The sequence below is a fragment of the Sorex araneus genome, chromosome 7 (genome assembly GCF_027595985.1).
Source record: "Sorex araneus isolate mSorAra2 chromosome 7, mSorAra2.pri, whole genome shotgun sequence".
In the NCBI taxonomy this organism is placed as follows: domain Eukaryota; kingdom Metazoa; phylum Chordata; class Mammalia; order Eulipotyphla; family Soricidae; genus Sorex; species Sorex araneus.
The window spans coordinates 40005018-40026155 of NC_073308.1; the positions used below are offsets into that span (position 1 = coordinate 40005018).

General features: G+C 46.9%; 1 protein-coding gene across 1 annotated transcript in view; it reads left to right on the forward strand.

Annotated features, from left to right (window-relative positions):
- The first annotated feature begins 448 nt into the window (after window positions 1–448).
- Window positions 449–21138, forward strand: part of DSTYK (dual serine/threonine and tyrosine protein kinase) — a 62756-nt gene continuing 42066 nt past the window's right edge. Inside the window, exon 1 of the mRNA XM_055144440.1 lies at window positions 449–857. Within this exon, the coding sequence (XP_055000415.1) occupies window positions 587–857 (271 nt within the window). The 5' untranslated portion in view covers window positions 449–586. The remainder of the gene's footprint in view (window positions 858–21138) is intronic.

Consider the following 21138-nt stretch of genomic DNA (forward strand, 5'->3'; position numbering starts at 1 on the left):
TCTCCATCTTCTTTTTCATGGTGACATCATCAGTTGCTATTCCCGCTAGGAAAAAACAAAACAAAACAAACAAAACAAACAAAAGGTTTTAAATGAAGAGTGTTCAAGCTCAGGTACAGAAAAAGAGTTTTTAAAAGTCCCAATCGGCACAGTAGGCGGCTTTGGGTGTGGGGTGGAAAAACTGGAAATAGGGTGGTAGGGAGGTGGAATAGTGGTGGGCTTGGTGTTGGAATATTGACTATAACAAGTTATTGTGAACAACTTTATAAAAATAAAAACTTAGAAATTAAAAATTAAATAAGCAAGCCCCAACCACAGATTGAGGCTTTGGCGCCCAGCCACCCGGAGCTGACTACAAGTCCCAGGCACCCTTGCGGGCAGCTGCGCGCCGCCGAAAGCCTTCCCGCGCTCCGCGGCCCGGGGCCGAGGGTTCCGGCGGCGGGGCCGGGCGGCGGGGTTTGTTTTGCAGGGCCGGGAGGGGAGGCCGGGAGCCCGCAGGCGCCGGCGGGGGCGCCGGGAGGCGGATTCCTCGTGCCGTGGGCGCTGCTGGCGAGGTGGACGCGCCGCGGCGGGCCCGAGCGCGGCGATGGAAGGCGACGGGGTCGGCCCGTGGGGCGGCGAGCCCGGGTCGGGGCCCGGCGGCGGCGGCGGCGGCGGGATGGTCCGCGAGCTGTGCCGCGGCTTCGGCCGCTACCGCCGCTACCTGGGCCGGCTGCGACAGAACCTGCGCGAGACGCAGAAGTTCTTCCGCGACATGCACTGCGCCCCGGGCCGCAGCCGGCCCTCCTCCCCCGCGGGCGGCGGCGGGCCCGAGCGCGGCGCGGCCGGCGACGTCGCGGAGCACGGGCTGCCGGCGGGTAAGCGGCGCGGGGCGGCGGGAGGGGCGCGCAGCCGGGCCGGGGTGCGGGGGTGCGGGAGGGGGGGGCCGGGGAGGCTCTCAGCCCCGCCGGGATGCCCGCGCGGGTGGTCCTCTGGAAGAGGCAGGTGGGGGTGGGGGGTGCGCTGGCGGTGGGGACCCCCCCAGGGGCCGCGATGGTTTCGGAGCGGGACCGTTTGCGGGGCGCGGGGCTGGCGGCTGGGCTGGAGATGCGGGGCGGGGAAGGCTCCCTTGCGCCTGCGGCCCGCCGAGCTCCCGACCTGCTGCCTGCCGCGCCGCGCTGGGGTGCCCAGAGCAGCCCAGATTTGGCAGGGGTTCCGCCCTTTGCCGAATTTTTCTGTTGCTTTTTTTTTTTTTTTTAAAAATTTTGAATCCTTGGTAGCGGCGGTGGGGCTGAGCCCGAGGGCTCCCCGGCTGCGGCGCCGGCGGGGTGCGGCAGGACCTCTTCTTCCGAGCTCTCGAGTCGCGGCGTTGCACTTAGTGATTCTCACACTTAGCCGTGTGTTTGAGACAGATGGAAAGTTAAAGGCCGCAGGCTGGAACTTTCAGGTTTTTTTTTTTTTAAAAGAAAAAATCTAATGGGTGGACGTTAAAAATCTAAACAGAAGGGTTTGCGGTGTGTGTGTGTGTGTGTGTGTGTGTGATGTAAATGGTAAGCAAACACACTTTAAGAAACCGAGATATAGAAGTTGATAGTGAGTTCCAACTAGATTTAACAACCAAATGCACGAGAGAGGGAGAGAGAGTAAGTGGTAAGGGAACAGACTTTTAAGAAACCGAGATTGAGAAGCTGATAGTGGATTTCAACTAGATTTAGAGCTGAATGGACTTGACGTGTGTGATGTAAATGAGAAGCAAACACACTTTAAGAAACCGAGATTTAGAAGCTGATAGTGAATTTCAACTAGATTTAGAACCAAATGGATGAGAGAGAGAGAGAGAGAGAGAAGTGGTAAGCGATCAGACTTTAAGAAACCAAGATTTAGAAGCTGATAGTGAATTTCAAGTAGATTTAGAACGCAATGGACTTGATGTGTGTGTGTGTGTGTGTGTGAGAGAGAGAGAGAGAGAGAGAGAGAGAGTGAGTGGTATTTATCTTTTGTTTTGGAGGTGCTGGGGACTGAACTCTGAACCTTACACTTGCATCCCTGACCCCACATCCCTGGCCGAACTCTCTGAGTTTGTTTGTCTGGTCTTACGTTGTCAAAGTTTAATATCCTAAGTTTGTCTGCGGTGCCAGAGTGATGATCAAAATATAGCAGGATTCTGACACAGGCCCAAGTGATAGCAGCTCCATTTAGTTGAGCTGGATGTAAATAAAAACGTTTTGTCTTTAGCTCATGGGACAGGCCGGAGGACAGGGATGACTGGCTTGACTGAAGTTGTGGTTTTGACATCTGTCCAGAGATTTGCTCTTTTGAAAATGAACCTATGAGAGGGAATGGGTGTCTTGAGGTTCTTGGAAAACAACTTGTGAAGAGGCTGGAATTTTCAGAGAGGGTCCCTAGAATGTGTGCTTTCACTCTGCCTCTCTCTCCTTTAGGCATTTATCAAATGTCTAAAAAAGCCCTCTATTGCCATTACTTTAAAACAGCAGTTTATTTTGGAATTGACACAGGAGGATAGTCGAAGTAGATTCGCTTTGAGAGGTGGAAGTTTTCAAGACACCTTGTTTTTATTCTTTAAAAGCCAGCTTAAGTACAAGCGCACCTTTGTCTTTTGCCTCTTTGACCTTTCTGGTTGACTGTACCTAAAACTAATCTGTGTATTTTAACTCTCTTCCCCCTCAGCCTGTCCAAAATAAAGAGGGCTGGGGAGTGCAGAGACTGTAGGTGATGGGGCTTGGGGCAGTTTGTGTTCTGTGAAATTTCTTCTTTGGAAGTGAAATGAGCATCAGGGAAAATGAGGTCATTTGTGTATATGTGTGTGTTTGTGTGTACACATGCATTTATCAGTACTGTCATGTCTGTGAAGTGTATGTTTTACCTCGAGTTATATTTCTTGCCCTTTACTGTGCATATTTTGGGGTGATTTCCCAACTGATTATGTAGTTATTTTATTGTTACTATTATTTTTGGATTTTGGGTCACACCTGGTGATACTCGGCTCACTCCCCTCTCTGCACTCAGGAGTCACTTTTGGTAGTGCTTGGATTAGGACGGAGGGGGAGTTGAACCCAGGTTGGCCACCTACAAGCGTCCTGGCCACTGTACTCTGGCCTGCCTCAGGTAGTCCTTTCATACATACCCCTCCAGTCTTCCACCTATCCTGTGTCTGCCTGGGTTCTTTTGGTGCTTGGGGCCTTCTGTGTATCCGGATGGGGAGTATGCTTTCTGCCACTGAGTTCATCTTTGGCTCTAGGGTTTAGAAAGTAGAAACTGCTCCTTAAAAGACAACTTTCATTCACTCCTGTCAAAGACTACCTTTGCAAGGTCAAGTTCATTCAGAGCCTCTGCCAACCTAATGAATATTGGTTTCTGACTAACAGGAACTTGGAGTATTAAGAGAAAGAACCGTCAATTTTTCTTTTTTTTTTGAAAAAAACTTTTGGGCTACACCCAGCAGTGCTCAGGACTTATTCCTGGTTCTCTGCTCAGGGATGACTCCTGGTGGGGCTTGGGGGACTATATGGGGTGCTGGGGATTGAGTTGACTTGGCTGCTGTGAGTCAAGTACCCACCTGTACTCTCTCTCCAGCCCCAGAACACCAGTTCTTCACCTAACAAATCTTGTTTAAACCATGTTTTTGGACTGTGTACTTGGTTGGGCATAGTTTTTGGGCAAAGTTTCTGAACAATGATTAGGGATTCTAAATACCTGTTCACTTTCTGTTATAGGAGAGATGGAAAGAACCCTGAAATAATGCCACCTCCTTCTCCTTTCCCCCCTCCCCTCTTGCTTCCCCCCTCCCCTGCCCTCTTTTCCTCCCTCTCTCCTCCTCCCCCTCCCACAGTTACAGAGCTGGGCATGGTTGGGTGGTGGGTTCCAATTATACTGTGTTCCAGTACTCATGCCTCCACCAGTGCTATTTCCCACCACCACCAGTGTCCCAATTTCCCCTCCCGCTGCTCTTTCAGCACAATGCTTTCTTCTTAATATTGATTTGTATTCACCAGTGTTGGCCCGTGGATATAAGATGTGTAAGTTGTTTTGGAAGTTAAAAGTGAATGGAGGTTGGGGCTGGAGCGATAGCACAGCGGGTAGGGCGTTTGCCTTGCACGCGGCCAACCCAGGTTCGAATCCCAGCATCCCATATGGTCCCCTGAGCACCGACTGGAGTAATTCCTGAGTGCAGAGCCAGGAGTAACCACTGTGCATCGCCGGGTGTGACCCAAAAAGAAAAAAAAAAAGTGAATGGAGGGAGGTAGGGGGAGAGGGAGAGGGCGGGAGACAGAAAGAGAGAAGCGGGGCAGAGGAGAGAGAGAGAGAGGGAGATTCAAGTCCTGGCAGTGCATGTGGCCCTGTGTGTGACCTTAAGCCAAAAAAACTGAAATTGAGGAGTGGAATAAAACTTTAAAGTGACAGTAGCTTGGCCTGCGGAAAGAAAAGTGAACATTCTTGGTTCAGTCTCCTTTCTGCCGCCCAGATTGCTGGCCTCTTCCCTTAAACATAGGGCGGTCTGTTGATTTTCATTTTTCAGAGGGTTCAGAAACAATGAAAGACTGCACCCCTGATGGAAGGCGGGGTGGGGGGGAAGATAGTAGAGGGGTAGGGCACCTGTGTGGCTTCCGTCCCAGTGCCGCCTTGGGCACATGTGGCTCTACAGCATTGTCACCTGCAGTGTGAGAAACTTCCCAAGCAACATTTCCCCTCCAGTGATCCGCAGAACTGCAGGGCCCAAGCAGCGCCCGGCCCCATCCCCAGTATCCCAGTATTCCGTCATCAGCGGGGCGGGGGGTGGGGAGAGCAGCAGTCACTGAGCACAGCTCAGGAGCCCCCCCCCAAATCAATAAGAAAGGCAAAATGCAGTTCTACAGAGGAGCCGAGGGAAAAAGAATTTTTCCTTGCTTATGATCCAGCAGAGCTCTTGAAATGTGTTATATGCTTCTCACTTTTAAGAAATTGGAATGAGTTGGATTCTCTGTTGCCCTCATTATAATCTGCTATGTGTGCCTTCCGACTCTCCTTATATTCCTGTAAATAAAACGGTCTGACTTCAGAAAAAAAAGAAATTGGAATGACCCATATGTGTCTGTCTTGACCGGCGCTTCCTGTTCGCTTTGCACACAGCTTAGATTCCGTCCCCAGCCCTGTGTAAGGCCACCCAGCCGGGACAGGGGTGATCCCGAAGCATAGAGCCAGGACAAAGCCCTGAGCGTTGCCTGATGCGCTCCCCCTCCCTTCCCCTGCTCATGCCTTCCCCCTCTCCCACCATGCTGGACCTATCGGGGTGTGCAGAGTAGCTTTGGGTGCAGTTGGGGGTCGCTTTCTGTTTGCTTATTGAAAGAAAGTACAGTTTTCAAGGGTTCACTGAGTGAATTTTTGTTTTTTGACTACACTGGCTATGCTTGGGGATCATTCCTGGTGGGCTCGGGCTACCAAATGGGGTGTTGGGTCTGAACCTGGGTGGAATACAGGCAAGGCAAGTGCCCTACCTGCTGTACTGCCTCTCTGGCCCCGAATGAAAATTGGTTCCTAAGGCCAGATACGTTTGGAAACCTCTCCTCTAGGTAGAACGGTCTCTTTCAGGGCTGCTTACATTGTTACAGTTTGCAGTCGTCTTCTGTGTAATGTCGCATCAGCCAGTACTGCCAAAAACACATCCGATTCATTACTTGGTTGATTTTGAATTAATTTTTGGGTGCTGTGCATTCAGAAACCTTTTGCTCTTGCCAGGTTTTCTGTGATACCCCCATTGAGTTCGGTGGTCCCAGGTGGGGCCCTACTTGGGTTGACGAAGCCAGGCTCTGCTCGTACACCAGCTGCATACCAGCTGTCATCCACAGCTCCGGTCTGCTCTACATCCTGCAGGGCTGATTCTTTCTCTTACTGAGCCCTTCCAAAATACACCTACCCTGAGCCAGAGTTTTCTGGAAGTGGGGATTATAATAATAGTACTGCTCAGGGTTGGGAGTTAATACACCAAAAAAAAAAAATGTGTTTAGAAAGAGGATAAGGTGCCGTGTAATGTGAGTCAGTGGTTATACATACTTATATGTGAAGCCCTGAGTTTGGTCCCTGGCATCCTCCCTCACCCCCAAATGATTTGGCTACCTGGTATGGAGATAAAAGTAAAATAAAGGGTTGACCTTGACCTTTGGTTCATTGACATCACTCTTTCTCCTTTCACTCTTTCAGTCTGTCAATCATCTGCTTCTTCTCCTAGGGAAGAAGCAGATGATTGACAGCATTGCAGGTCACCTATTAAGTTCACTGAACGAACTAGGAAGATTAGAACCTGGTCTAGAAAGATTAAAAACCTTCACTATGTACACATGCCATGCAGAAAGCTTAAATATGTCTGGATTATGGGAATCATATGAATTATACTTCTTAGGGTTTTTTTTTTTTTTCTGACCATACCCAGTGATGCTCAGTGAAGCTTATTATATTTGATGCCGGGGATTGAACTGGGGTTGGCCGTATGCCGGCAGGTGCCGTCCCCCTGTGCTCCCTCTCCATCCCCAGACTGTGTAGCTGTTGCTCACAGCCCCTGACTCCAGCTCTCATCCTCTCTGTCACTCCTTAGTACACGCTGATGGCTGGAGCTAAACTGAATTAAGAAGGATTCAAAAGAATTAGTGCACTTACTTAAGATGGACTTTTTTGCGGGGACTGTTTGGACTGAAATTTGTATGGATAATCACATTTAAGTGACAGAGTAAGCTTTGGGGAAGGGAGACAGGGTTGGGAGTCTCTCTGGGCCAAGGCAAGCTGGGACTGGACCGTGGAGCGCAGACCAGAGGCTGCTGGCTGGTGGTGCGTCGTGGTGAGTGCTGTGTGCAGTTCAGCTCAGCTCAGCAGAGACCTCCTGGTGGTCCCTGGGGTTTTATTTATGGCTTATTTTAGCTCAATAAAACTTTAGATATATCTAAAACTTTCTCAGTTTTCTTTTTGTGTGGAAACCACACACCGTGGTCAAAAGCAGGTGCAAGAATTTAAATCAGATCTGGGTTCCTGTTTTAGTTCAGCCTCTTGGTAACTGTGATTTGGAGCAACTAATTTAGCATGTTTACGACTTCCTTCCTTCCTTCCTTCCTTCCTCCTCTTCCCTCCCTCTCTCCCTCCCTCCTTTCCTCCTTCCCTCCCTCCCTTCCTTTCTCCCTTGCCTTGTCCCTTTCTTCCTCCCTCTCTCCCTTCCCCCCTTCCTTCCGTCCTCCCTCCCTTCTTCCCTTGTTCCCTTCCTCTTTGCTTTCTTCCACAATCATGTTAAAGGGGCTGGAACTATAGCACAATGGGGAGGGTGTTTGCCTTGCACGCGGCTGACCCGGGTTCGGGTCAGCATCCCATATGTCATCTCAAGCATCGCCAGGAGTGATTCCAGAGTACAGAGCCAGGAATGACCCCTGTGCATCGCCAAGTTGACCCAAAATGGCAAAAAAAAAAAAAAAAAAAAACCAAAAAAACAAACAAAAAAATCATGTTTTAATATTTGGGCCACACCTGGCAGTGCTCAGTGCTTGGGAGATCATATGGTACCAAGGATTGACTCTGGGGCTCCTGTATGCAAAACCAAACCAAATGTGTTTCAACTCTTTGAGCTATCTTCTTGGCCTCTGTTTTAGTTTCCTGAGTGCCCATATATATATAGAATGATTCCACCTATGTAAGGATGTTCGGAATAGGCAGGTTCACAAAGATAGAAATACATATGATTACCATGGGATGAGGAGAGAAAGCCGAGAAATGAGGAATGATTGGCTCTTACTTGGAGAATGAAAGATTCTGGAATTGGTGGCGATGATCGTACAACTTTGTAAATAGACTAAATTCTACTAGTAAGAGGGCATGATAACGTCTACTTCACAAAGTTGTTAATGGCATTTAGAAAAAATACACATCAAGGCACTTAGTACAAGAATATAGTCAGTGCTAAATAAACATGTGATTCTGATGCAGCTGGTTCTTCTGCATTGTTTTTGGACCCCTAGGGTATATTCCCAGGAGTCATATGGATGGGTTGTATGGGAACTTAATTTTTAGTTTTTTTGAGGAATGCCCACATTATTTTCCAAAAAGGCTGGACCAGTCGGCATTCCTGCCAACAATGAATGAGAGTCCTTTTCTGTCCACATCCTCTCCAGCACTGGTTGTTCTTGTTCTTTATGATGTGTGTGAGATGGTATGAGATGATATCTCATTGTTGTTTTAATTTGCATCTTCCTGGTGCTTAGCAATGTCGAGCATTTTTTTCATGTGCCTTTTGGCCATTTGTATTTCCTCTGAGGAAGTTTCTGTTCATTTCTTCATTTTTTGATGGGGATGGATTTTTTTCTTGTAAAGTTCTTCCAGTGCCTTATATATCTTTGGTATTAACCTTTTATCAGATGGGTACCGGGCAAATAATTTTTCTCCTTCCATGGGCTGTCTTTGTATCTTGGTCACCATTTCCTTTGAGGTACAGAAGCTTCTTAGTTTAATGTGTGTGTGTATGTGTGTGTGGGGGGGAGGGCAGTGGTGGGAGGGAAACCGGAGACACTGGTGGTGGGAAATGTACACTGGTAAAGGAAAGGGTGTTGGAACATTGTATGACTTAAACCCAATCATGAGCAACATAGTAACTGTATCTGATGGTGATTCAATTTAAAATAAAAAAAAAAGAAAAATAATGGTGAGTTGGGGAAGAATAAGAGAGGAAAGCTGGGCTGTGGTGCAACAGCGTTGAATCGGAGAGGGGTTGAGGCTCAGGTGTGTGGACTGGCAGTGCAGTTCTTGTAACCCCCTTACTCTTTTTACACCTGGGCGTGGGAGTGTCAAATGAAGTCTGTTTGGGAGAGATCTTATGAGTGAGTTATAACCCTGGCTGCCTAACTTACCAGGGGCCCATGATTTATTTCAGCAGAAGACTGTCCCGTTGAACATGTGTAGTGTAACTCAGCCTACTCAGAACTTACTTCCAGGCAGTGTGGCACCAGGCACCTGCTACCGCCAGCTCCTTGTATGGAACTCGGGGAGGAAGTGGCCTGTCCAAATGCAGGGCTCTTTGCACCTTTTCTCTTTACAGCTCTCACCCTTCCAGCCTTCCATTCTAGGATAGTCTGTCTCCTGTGCTGCAGAGCAGCTTCTTACTAACAAAGACTTGGATCCTTCTGCCTGCTCTTCAGAAAAAGCATTGTGACCTTCAAATAATTTGTAATATGTTTCGTTTAGACTTAAAAGTCCTTCATGACTGGGCCAGAGTGATAGTGCAGGGAGCAGGGTGTTGGCCCTGCCGCCAGGCACCACATCTGGTCCCCTGAGCTCCATCAACCTGGAGTGATCCCCGAGCACAGAGTCAGGAGTAAGCTCTAAGCACCACCAGTGTCGTTCAGAAACAACAAAAAAAGTTGCTCCTAGTGATTTTAGGAGCCGGGGAGATAACTCGGAGGGCTGGAGCACATGCTTTGGGTGCTGGAGGCCCGGGTTCAGTCCCTGGCACCTCATGGTCCTCTGAGTACCACCAGAAACACCCCCTGAGCACCGCTTCAGGTGTAGCTGCTGAGCCAAACGAAGCAAAAATGCTCTTACTGATTTTAATTTTAGTTCTTCAGTCTTGCAAGTGGTTTTTGAAGAAACTATGGATTTAAATAAAAATCTGAGTTTAATTTTGTTTTTCTCTCTCTACTTTCCCAGATCTCCGTTTTTTGCCTTCATGCTTCTATCTTACGAGGTTAAGGGAACAAAGAGTCTTCTCACAATAAGTGACTTTTTCAGAAACAATATTTTGAAACTAGAACCTTAAATTACGTGAATTTCACCTTATATCTATAGCTCAGTTAATTTCCATAGACTCTGGAAATATAGGTTATTTGTTATTTAAATAGATAATTGTTTATTTGATTGTATGGATTATCCTGTTACTAGATCTAGAGCTTTTAAAAAGGACTTTAACTCATCTTCTGTTTTTGTTGTTGATATTGTTATTATTAAAGTAGTTTTGTTGCTGTTTTTATTGGATTATATGCTCAGGGGGCCATATGGGTGCTGGGAATTGAACCTGGGTCTGCCGAGAGCAAGGCAAGCACCCTACCCCGAGTGTCATCTCTTGGGCCTCTTTAACTCATCTCGTATCCCTTGCAATGCCTGCCATGTTCATGCATAAAAGGTAAATACCTGTTAAATTTCTTCCAAGTTTGGTAGATATTATAATGATGTTTTGAAATTAAATGCAATTTACTTATCATTTCAGAAGCACATTTTTCTGTCCTTAGAAGACACAGATGTTTGTCCTTTTCTCAAATTTTACTATCTGTATCCCTAAGACAGAAAAATGATATACATTTGTTAGAAGACTTGTCAGGCTGGTATTGCATTCTATGCTAGTATCCCAAATAATTATATATATATATATATATATATATATATATATTTGTCCAAAGGATGCATTGCACACAGTACCAGTCTGCACAACAAGTCTTTATTAGTGCCTAATTCTATGGGCTGGAGTGATAGCACAGCAGTTGGGCTTTCGCCTTTCACGCGGCCAACCCGAGTTCGATTCTCCGCCCCTCTCGGAGAGCTCGGCAAGCTACCGAGAGTATCGAGCCCGCGAGGCAGAGCCTGGCAAGCTACCCATGCATATTGGATATGCCAAAAACAGTAACAATAAGTCACTAATGAAAGACGTTACTGGTGCCCGCTCGAACAAATCGATGAGCAACGGGATGACAATTCTGTGTTGGGCACGTAACACAGAATGCTGAGCCACCGTCCTAGTAATTGATCTTGATCAAGTCCAAGTTGTATAAAAGAAGAATCAGTGTTTCAGCATGTTTCCTCTAGAGCCAGAGGTTGCTGAACCTTTTGGTTTATTGCCCCAAAAAGTATACTCAGTTCCCCTTGGAAATCTTCCTTCTGTTAAGCAAGCAAACAGCATACCTCAACTGTACCCAAGCCCCTCCCCACTCAGTTTAAAGCTGACTCCCCACTTTGGGTTTTCTACCACTTCTTCCTTAGCCACTAGCTGTCTTTGAGGGGTGCCAGTGCTTTTTAATCGAACAACTCCCCACACAGCCTTTCTGATCTAGTATGGGAAAACCAGCTCCGCTCTTTGATGGAATAATTATAAATGTTTGCTTGGTTCAAAAGCACAGCACATCTGGGAAGATTACTCTTAGAACGTCTTTCATCCCTTAGTTTTTAGGAGCCAGTTGAAAGAGCGTAAGGTATATGGGTGCTTGTGGCTTTTCCCCCCCCCGAACTGTTTTAAGACTAAGGTTAATTAATTGCTCTTTACTTTCAGTAGGACACTAATTCACCTCTGGGGAATGATAGGTTTTATTTCTTTACATGGTTCAGGGAGAACTGAATAGTGTTACTCACAACACAAGTACGGAGAATAGAGACCATGTGGAAGATGTAAATTTTCTTCTCAAAGATCTGACCTGAAGATTTCAGGTAAAGCGTAGGTCATTTTTATACTTGATTTGGTATAAGATTGATAAGATTGATTTGGACCTTTGCCAAATGAAGAATTTGTTTTGGGGGTACTGGAACCCCACACCTAACAGATGAGAACAGAGGTGGACATGGTTGACAAAAATCCCGTTGTGTATGATATTCTGAAGTTTTCAGTCCAAAACTCTGAAGGACAAAGTTGGTTAGAGCATGAGGACCCGTCCGTATCCCCAGGGCACCTCCTTGCCGTGCCCATCATGTGCCCTGCCGTTTCTGACTCCTGGGCAGCGTGAGTGGTTGAGATGTTTCCCAGCATTGTGCCATGTGGCTGTGGGAACTCTCCGACCACAGCTCTCTTTGGAGTTGGGCTTTATAAAGTGTTTCCGTTCCCTTGGGTGGTGTTCTCTGGTGGAAAGGAGGAAGTAGGACTTGAATATTGTTTTGTTTTCACTTGTCTAAGTAATTATGCATCAAAAGTACCCCTAAGACCCCATCAAAAAATGGTAAGAGAAATGAACAGAAACTTTTTCAAAAAAGAAATACAAGTGGCCAAGAGGCACATTAAAAAAAAATCGCTAATCATCAGGGAACTGCAAATCAAAGCAACAATGAGGTATCATCTCACACCCCAGAGACTGGCACACATCAAAAAAGGACAGGAACAACCAGGGCTGGCACAGATGTGGGGAGAAGGGGAGTCTCACTCATTGTTGGTGGGAATGCTGACTGTTCCAGCCCTTTTGGGAAAATAATACGGACATTTCCTTAAAACACTAGAAATTGAGCTTCCATACGACTCAGTAATTCCAGTTCTGGAAATATACCCCAGGGGGTGCAAAAACACATAGCAGAAATGACACCTATACTTGTATGTTCCTTTCGGCACTGTTCACAATAACCAGAATCTGAAAACAACCAAAGTGCCCAGGAAGTGGTTAAAGACATGACTGGTTAAAGAAACTATGGTACATCTACACAATGGAATTTTATAGAGCTGTTAGAAAAAAATGAAGATAACGAAATTTGTTTATAAATTTGCTTATAATGGATGGACATGGAGAGTATCATGCCGAATGAAATGAGTCAGAAGGAAAGGGACAAACATAGAATGACTGCATTCATTGGTGGGATATAGAAAAACATAGGTTGAGACTAATACCCAAGGACAGTAGAAACAAGGGCCAGAAGGATTGGTCCAAGGTTGGGGGAGAGAGCAGTTGGGATAGAGAAGGGACCAGTGTGACAGTAATGGTTGGAAGGGATTGCTCCAGGTGGGAGACGTGTGCTAAAATTGGGCGAAGGACCGAACATGATGGCCTCTCTGTATTGCAAACCATAAGAGAGAGGAGGGTGGGGGGGAGGAAGGAGGAGGGAGACGTAGAGGGTGGAAGGGCGGGGAGGTGCTTGCCAGAGGCATGTTGGGGGCAGGGGGGTGAGAGAGATGGATACTGGGGACATTGGTAGTAGGAAATGTACACTGGTGGAGGAGTTGTTGTGGAACATTGTATGACTGAAACCAGTCTTCAAAGCTTTGTAACTCTATCTCATGGTGATTCAATTAAAAAAAACAAAAACAAACCAAAAATGTATTCTTAATAGGTAATAGGTTGGGGCTGGAGTGATACCACAGCAGGTGGGGCGCTTGCCTTGCATGTGGCCGACCCAAGTTCGAATCCCAACATCCCATATGGCCCCCCGAGCACCGCCAGGGGTAATTCCTGAGTGCTGAGCCAGGAGTAACTCCTGTGCATCGATGCGTGTGACCCAAAAAGCAAAAAAAAAAAAAAATTGTAATAGGTTATGTGTAAAAGCTTTTGATTAAAAACAAAGAACAAAAGAACAAAACTATACTTCTGTTTATACTTCTGTTGACAAACCTAAAACACAAAACACTTTCTAAAACTCGGATGTGATAAAGGTCTATCTTTTGCTTCATTAGGTTTAATGCATATGTCTTGTTTGGAGAGGGGGCGGTTTAGATCACACCAATTGGTGTTCAGGACATAATCTAGGCTCTGCCAAGAATAACTCCTGGTGGGCTCTGGTGACTATATGGGGTGCCAGGGATTGAACCCATGTTTCCCATATACTAGCCAAGCGACCTACCCACTATACTACCACTCCAGCCCTGGACTTAATTAACTCTGATATACAATGAATAATGAATATATAATATATAATGGATGTATATAAATGAATAATGGACCTGATTTATGTCAGATGTTAGTTTAGTGTATTTTTTCCTTTCCCAGTCTTACATTTTTGATAAAGTCTGTTTTGTGGGGCTCACACTGGTGGTAGTGAGGGCAGCGCTCACAGTGGTGCCCTGGGCCCGTGCAGCGCCAGGGATTGGCACGCCGCGCTCAGGCGAACATGTGCCCAGCCCGCTGAGCGGTCTCTCTAGCCCAGTCCCTTTATTTAAGTCAGAGTAATGGTGACTCGACTAAGAGGGAGTTTACCTTTTCAGAGGGGGCTTCCCAGCACACACTGTGAAGTGGTGTGTGTGTGTGTGTGTGTGTGTGTGTGTGTGTGTATGTATATATGTGTGTGTGTATTTGTGTATATATATTTGTGTGTATATATGTACACACACTATAAAGGTGGGTCAGTGATCTCTGGCACTGCAATTTTTTTTTTGAAAAATGTCAAAGACCACATCAAAGAAATACATAAAATGTCCATAAATGTTGGGGCCAGAGATGTAGTTCAGCGGTCGTGAATTTACACTAAATGTGTAAGCCCTGAGTTCTAAGCTTGCACACACACACACACACACACACACACACACACACACACAAGTACAGGGCCAAGGAGGTAGCCCAAAGGACTCGAGTCCGTGCAGGAGCCCCAAGTTTGATCTGTGAGCACTAATGGGTGTGACTGCAAAATAAAGCAAAAATAGCATAATAGCATAATTGTGGCCAGGACAGTATACAGACCTTTAATGCCCAGTTTATGGAGATTTTATTGCACTTGTACCATCCGCAAATCTCTCTCTTGTATTGTTTGTTCTAAGTCTTTTGAAAGTAAGGCCTGGAGAGGTTGTCTCGTCTCTTTGAATACTCTGATGTCTATTTCTACCAAACAAGGACATGCTTCTACACATCCACTTACAAACCTCCGAATCAGGCAGTTGCCGCTGACTCAGTATTAACTCTGCAGTCCATATTCTCTGTCAGGTTGTGCTAGCTGTCGCAGTATCTGTTTTTGATCTGGGATCCTGTATAGGACTACATGTTGCATTTACTTGTCAGATCTCTCTTTGTGTGTGTGTGTGTGTGTGTGTGTGTGTGTGTGTGTAAAGGGGGTGAGATTTGGGGTTACCCTGCAGTGGCTAGTATTTACCTCCTGTATGCTGGCCCCACTTGTCAAATCTCTTTAGGTTCCCTTAATGTGGAACAGTTCCTTGGGCTTTTTCTGGCATTAATCTTGGTGGCGTAGCATTCTGTATGGAGACCCACATCAGGATCTGTGTGTTGTTTTCCAGTGATTAGACTCAGGTCAAGCGCTCCGAGCAGAATCAGACCCAGAAATGAGTGGGGCTGGGAGATGGCTCAGAGAGGTGGAGCCTATACAATGCACAAGGCCCCAGGGGGCTCCCTGAGCATCCCAGAAGAGGCTCCCAGGCCCCCTGAGCATGCAGGAGAGGCCTCCCACCGCCACAGTCAGAAATGAAGAGATGCAGAGGGTGTACCTTAGTAACCTAGCCTGCGAGTGGGATGTTCAGTTCGATCTCTGGTCATGTTGTGTTCTCCAGTTTTCTTTACATATTTTACAGTGCCAGGGAGTTTTCTGTATTTAACTCACTATTTTCTTCTTGTGGGGCAGGGGTGGGGGTTACTGATACACTGCTCATGGGGGCCACTCCCGGCAGCACTCATGGGGTGCTGGGAATTGAATTGTGGGGTCCCGCAAGGCAACGCCTATGACCTTTGAGCTATTTCCCAAAGTGGTGGCTTTGAAAGTCACTTCTTTTTTTTTTTTTGTTTTAAAATGAACTGATCCTTTGTTGGGGAAGTGCACTAAGATTTCATTGATAATTCTGTTTGCTTTTTCAGTGAAACTTATTTAGAAAGATGTAAGGGAAGAGAAAAGGAGAAGTTTGTGTTCAAAAGAGAATTAGGGTCTTCTCCAGAGTGGAAATAGGTGGGGCTGGAGTGATAGCACAGCGGGTAGGGCATTTGCCTTGCATGCAGCCCACCCGGTTCGATTCCCAGCATCCCATACGGTCCCCTGAGCACTGCCAGGAGTAATTCCTGAGTGCAGAGCCAGGAGTAACCCCTGTACATCACCGGTTGTGACCCAAAAAGCAAAAAACAAAGCAGTGGAAATAGGCAAGCAAAACATGTTCAGGGGAGACCATGGGCTTGAAGAGCAACTGTTCTTTTTGTTTGTTTTGTTTTGCGGCCTTTGTCTGGCTCAATGCAGGGATCACTCCTGGCGGTGCTGGGGGACCATAGGTACTGCTGGGATAGATCCAGGGTGGGCTGCATGCGAGGCAAGCGCTTCAACCCCTCTACTGTCTTCTCTGGCCCCAGTAACCCTGTTTTTGAAAGTACTTGTCTCCTAAACCTGACATTTGTTGACAACTCACACCTGCCTCGGTGGTGGTGTTTGTACCTGTCATTCCTTCGGTAGGTCTTAGTAGCTGTTCAACAACAAGAAAGAACTTTCCTTTTTCTTTCGTTTCTGTCGTCAGCAGGTGTATTTAAAGTTTACTGTGGCTTATATCATCTCCTTCTGTTATTACAAGCCTTTTTCTGTCTAATTTCCCCCCTTCCTTTCCTGCTGTGGTGGCGGCGGATTGGTGGTGCTTGTTGGGGGATGCACTCCTGGCCGTGGCTTTAGTTGAGGCGCGCAGGGAATCTGACAGCAGAGCTGCCAGACCATCCTCGTGCGTGTGTCTGGCACCAGGGATCAAGCTTGCAGGCTCCCAGTTATTTGCAAGGCAGGTGCTTTTTGTCGCTGAGTCATTCCCTAGATTCCTAGGGAATGTGATTTTTTTCCCTGTGATTTATTTGTCCCCAATTTTATGTTTGCTTTTTGCCACATACCTACCATTGGATCGTTACTTTCTGTTTGTGGTTTGTTTCTGGAGCTGGGGCTTGAACCTTGGGATTCCCACATGCAGGGTAAGTGCTGGACAGTTGAGCTTCCTCCCTGCCGGCCATTGGATAGTTCTTAGTGGATGCCAGGTGTAAAATACCGGCTTCTGAGTGAGAGATTCAGCCCTCCACGAAGCGTGGGGAGCTCAGGATCTGCTTCCATCTCTGCGCCCCCTGCAGCAGACTCACTCCCTGCCGCCTGTCTGGTTTCCGTTGCTGCGTGGCCGGCCTGGAGCGGTCTTGCCTCTGCCGGGAAAGGGACTTGTCAGCAGCCTGTTGAATGCATTCTCCTCTTCACACGCGCCTCCCAGGGGCCCGAATCTGGGGTGTGTGTGTGTGTGGGGGGGTGTATTTTCTCTTCCCGGCACTGGCCTCTTAAAAAACAGATTTTTAAAATGACCGTCAAATAGAATAACTTCAGCAATACTTTTACCAGCTTGGGGCTGGAGCAATAGCACAGCGGGTAGAGCGTTTGCCTTGCACGCGGCCGACCCGGGTTCGATTCCCAGCATCCCATATGGTCCCCTGAGCACCGCCAGGAGTAATTCCTGAGTGCAGAGCCAGGAGTAACCCCTGTGCATCGCCAGGTGTGACGCAAAACAAACAAACAAACAAAAACAAAAAAAAAATACTTTTACCAGCCTGCCTTTTCAGCTTTAAACTAGAGCTGTTTAGATTTAGATCTTATCTTTAATCTCAAATTATCATCTACAAAATACCTTATGCTGCATGGTCCTGCAGTTACTGAAACCAGGGCTGCCTACACATGCTTTCCTTAAATGAGAGTACCTTTGTAATTCAGAATCCTTTGCATTTTGTCCAAGACCAGAGAAGTTATATGGGAATAATAAATGAGTCTCAGCTATGATTATTTCTCAGCTCCTGGGATTTCTTTTTTGTTTTTTGTTTTGTTTTGTTTTGGGGGCCCACACCTGGTGGTGCTCAGTGGTAGCTCCTGGCTCTGTACTCAGGAATTGCTCCTGGCGGGCTTGCGGGGGCTGTATGGGATGCTGGGGATCACATCCAAGTGGGCTGTGTGCAAGGCAAACACCCTACCTATTCTAGTGCTCAGGCCCCTGTTCCTGGGAATTTTTTTTTCTTTAAGTGAATCACTGAAATACAGGTACAAAGTTGTTCATGATTGGGTTTCAGTCATACAATGTTCCACTACCCATCCCTTCATGTTACTGGGATTTTCATGCCTGGATTCTTTGAAGCTTATAATAGATTGTATAACATTCATTATATAATTTTGGGTTGATCTTTTACTATTGGCATATAGCACTGTAGCACTGTCATCCCGTTGTTCATCGATTTGCTCAAGCGGGCACCAGTAACGTCTCCATTGTGAGACTTGTTAGTGTTTTTGCCATATTGAGTACGCCACGGGGAGCTTGCCAGGTTCTCGAGAGGAACGGAGGAATCGAACCCGGGTTGGCCACGTGCAAGGCAAATGCCCTACCCTGCTGTGCTGTCGCTCCAGTCCAGAAAGTTTTAACCTCATTTATTCAGGTAGCTCGGCAAGCTACCTGAATAATAAAAATGAGGTTAAAACTTGACTGAGACGAGAGAGGGGCTGGAGTGGTAGATAGTACAGCAGGTAGGGCGCTTGCCTTGCGCCACAGCACCACACGTGGCCCACTGTGCCCTCCAGGACTGACCCCTGAGCACCACTGGGTGTGGCCCACCCATACCCCCCAGACTACTGAAGGAGAGACATCCTGGGGTACCAGAACAAGTATTAACTCTGAAGCTCTGTCAGCTTTATTTTGTTCTGCCATTTTTGGGTTTTGTGCCACACCCAGTGGTGTCGGGACTTTCTTCTGACTCTGTGTTCAGAAAGCACCCTGGCTGGGTGTGGGGGGCCGTATGGGATGCCGGGATCTAACCTGAGTTGGTGTGTGTAAAGGCAAGTGCCTTACCTGCTGTGATGTTGCACTGCCCAGCCCTGTCAGCTTTGTGAGTTGGGGTAGAATGAGGCCTTGGTGTAGGGAGCTACTTCCTTTACTCCCTGTGATGCCTTGGTAGGGACTGCAGCTAACCCTGACCTTCAGTCACCTTCCCAGCCTTGGTCTGATTGGAATGGAAAACAGTCCAGAAAGAGGGTATCATATGATCCATTGCCATTACTCCAGAAGCAAAGTATTTGACCTAGTGAGTCACTGGAGACATAGAAAGGTCATTAGCATTCTTTTCCTTCTGTTTTCCCTTCTTAGAAGTCCAGAAAGGTAATACTGGGGTGGGAGTGAAGGTCTAGCTAGAGCACAGTATAGCAAGGCCCCCTCCCCCATCACTAGGTGTGGTCCCAAACAAAACAAAAGGGTGATGCTGACTGATAAAAGGAGGGAAGGATTTCTTTCAGATAGAGACATACACATCAAAATCAAAATGAGATTTTACCTTACACTGTTGCATATATATATACATATATATGTATTGTGTGTATATATGTATGTATATATGCATTTTTTGGGGGAATCACACCCGGTGATGCACAGGGGTTACTCCTGGCTCTACACTCGGGAATTATTCCTGGCGGTGCTCAGGGGACCATATGGGATGCTGGGAATCGAACCCGGGTTGGCCGAGTGCAAGGCAAACGCCCTACCCGCTGTGCTATCACTCCAGCCCCTGTATATATGTATTTTTGCATGGTGATCACTAATGTTTCTTCTGCATGCACTTTCTCATCTTTTAACTGATAGGGGTTTTTGTTTTGTTTTTTGTTCATTTATTTGGGTTTCATCTGGCTGTACTCATGGCTTAGTCCTGGCTCTGGGCTCAGGGGTCACTCCTTATGGGTCTCTGGGGACCATATAGGTCCAGAGGATCAAACCAGGTCAACTGTGTGTAATGCTAGTACCCTGTGTTATCTTTAAGCCCCTTGACTTTATTTTTTCCTTCCACCAAGGACACCTTCATTATGAGAGAAGCTTTGGGAATTAGTAGCATCCAAAGGACATGCTTGAATAACTCCATGACTGGTTGAAATGGAGGGTCATGGCAGGGAGATTCTGTCCATGATTTTTGTTCCTGTGTTTGTTTTTTGAGCTACACCTGGTGGTGCTCAGGGCTTATTCCTGGCTCTGTGCTCAGGAATCACTCCTGGTTTGGCTTGGGGGACAGTGGTGTGGTGATACTGTGGTGATAGAATTTGTGTGTGTGTGGGGAGAGCTGTTCTAGAGCTGAGGGATCCAGAGAGGAAGCTCCCAGTGGTGTTCAGAGGCTGCCCCTGGCTCTGTGCCCAGGAGCAGCCTGGTTGTGCTCAGGGGACCATATAAAGTGCTGGGGTGGAACCAGGACAAAATAGGGGTGAGTTTTAGACACACATTTTAAGCCTGTACAGTCTCTGTGATCTGGACATAATTTTTAATGTTTGGCAAGAATTAGTCTTTGTTAATTGTGTTATTTAGTTTTCGGGCTACAGTAGGCTAGTCCTGGCCCTGTGCTCAGGGATCACTCTTGGACGGCTCAGGGGGCCATGGGGGGTGCTAGGGAATGAGCCTGGGCTGGATGTGTGCAAGGCGAATGCCCTACCCACTGTACCATCTCTTGGCCCCTGGGGATTTCAGTTGGGCCCCAGTTTAGTGGTCGAGTTGCAGCCCCTCCGAGGACTTTGGAGCAGGCTTTGATAGCCTCATTTGCTTTACTCTGAGCTGGCAGAGCAGTGATCTAGGAAAGGAAGCAAATTTGGAGTATGAATGACTTCTGGTAAATTCTGCATACGCCTGTGCCTCAGAGTTGAGTTGTGTCAGCTGCAGAGGTCTTCAGGCTGCACAGTTCTATTTCTAACCGGCCCTCACCCTATTCTGTGTCCATTCTTTGTGCAGAGGCTGGACACAAGGTTCCCAGGTTTGAGATTGTTGATTAGAAATAAGGAAAAGACCCAAAGCAACAGAGTTAGACGTCTGTATACTGGGTAGGGGAGGAGCAGCAAATTTAGAAGATGTAAACAAGACAGATGCTTCGATAAGGGCAGCTGAAGGTGAGAAAGCAGGAAGATAGGGCTTTGGTGAGAGTGTTTGTACAGATTTCTCTTGACTTGCCTTGCAGACTCTGATGCGCAGAATATTACTGCTCTCCTGGTAAAGGAAGGACATCTTCCAGAAGGGAGTTTGTCTCCTCCTTTAAGGAAGAAAATGGGAAGATACATCTGCTGCTTCCCAAGCGTTTTCAGCTCTAAGTAGCCCTTATGTCAAAGTGTCATACTTTGGGATGGCATATTGTGCCGCCCCTTCGGGACATTGCGTGCTACCAAAGTATTAACATGGGGCTGGGGCCTCGATAAATGGAGAAACTTGGATTCATTTTTGCTTTTGTTTTGGCACCACACCCTATACCTACAGGGTGCTTCTTCCTGCTGCTCCCAGCCCCCCTTTCTGGTTTTTTTTTTTTGTTGTTGTTGTTGTTGCTTAGTTTTGCTACACCCAGACTTGCCATGGGGCTACTCCTGGCTCTGTGCTTGCTCGTTGTCTCTCTTGGTGGTGCTAATTGTCTTTGTGTGGTAGAATTGTGCAGATTAAAAAAGATGAGGCCATTAAAATAATCTCTATAGATATGAATCTGTAAATGTTAACTAAAACAAATGTACCAAAATTGGTACTTTCATTCTCTGAGATCA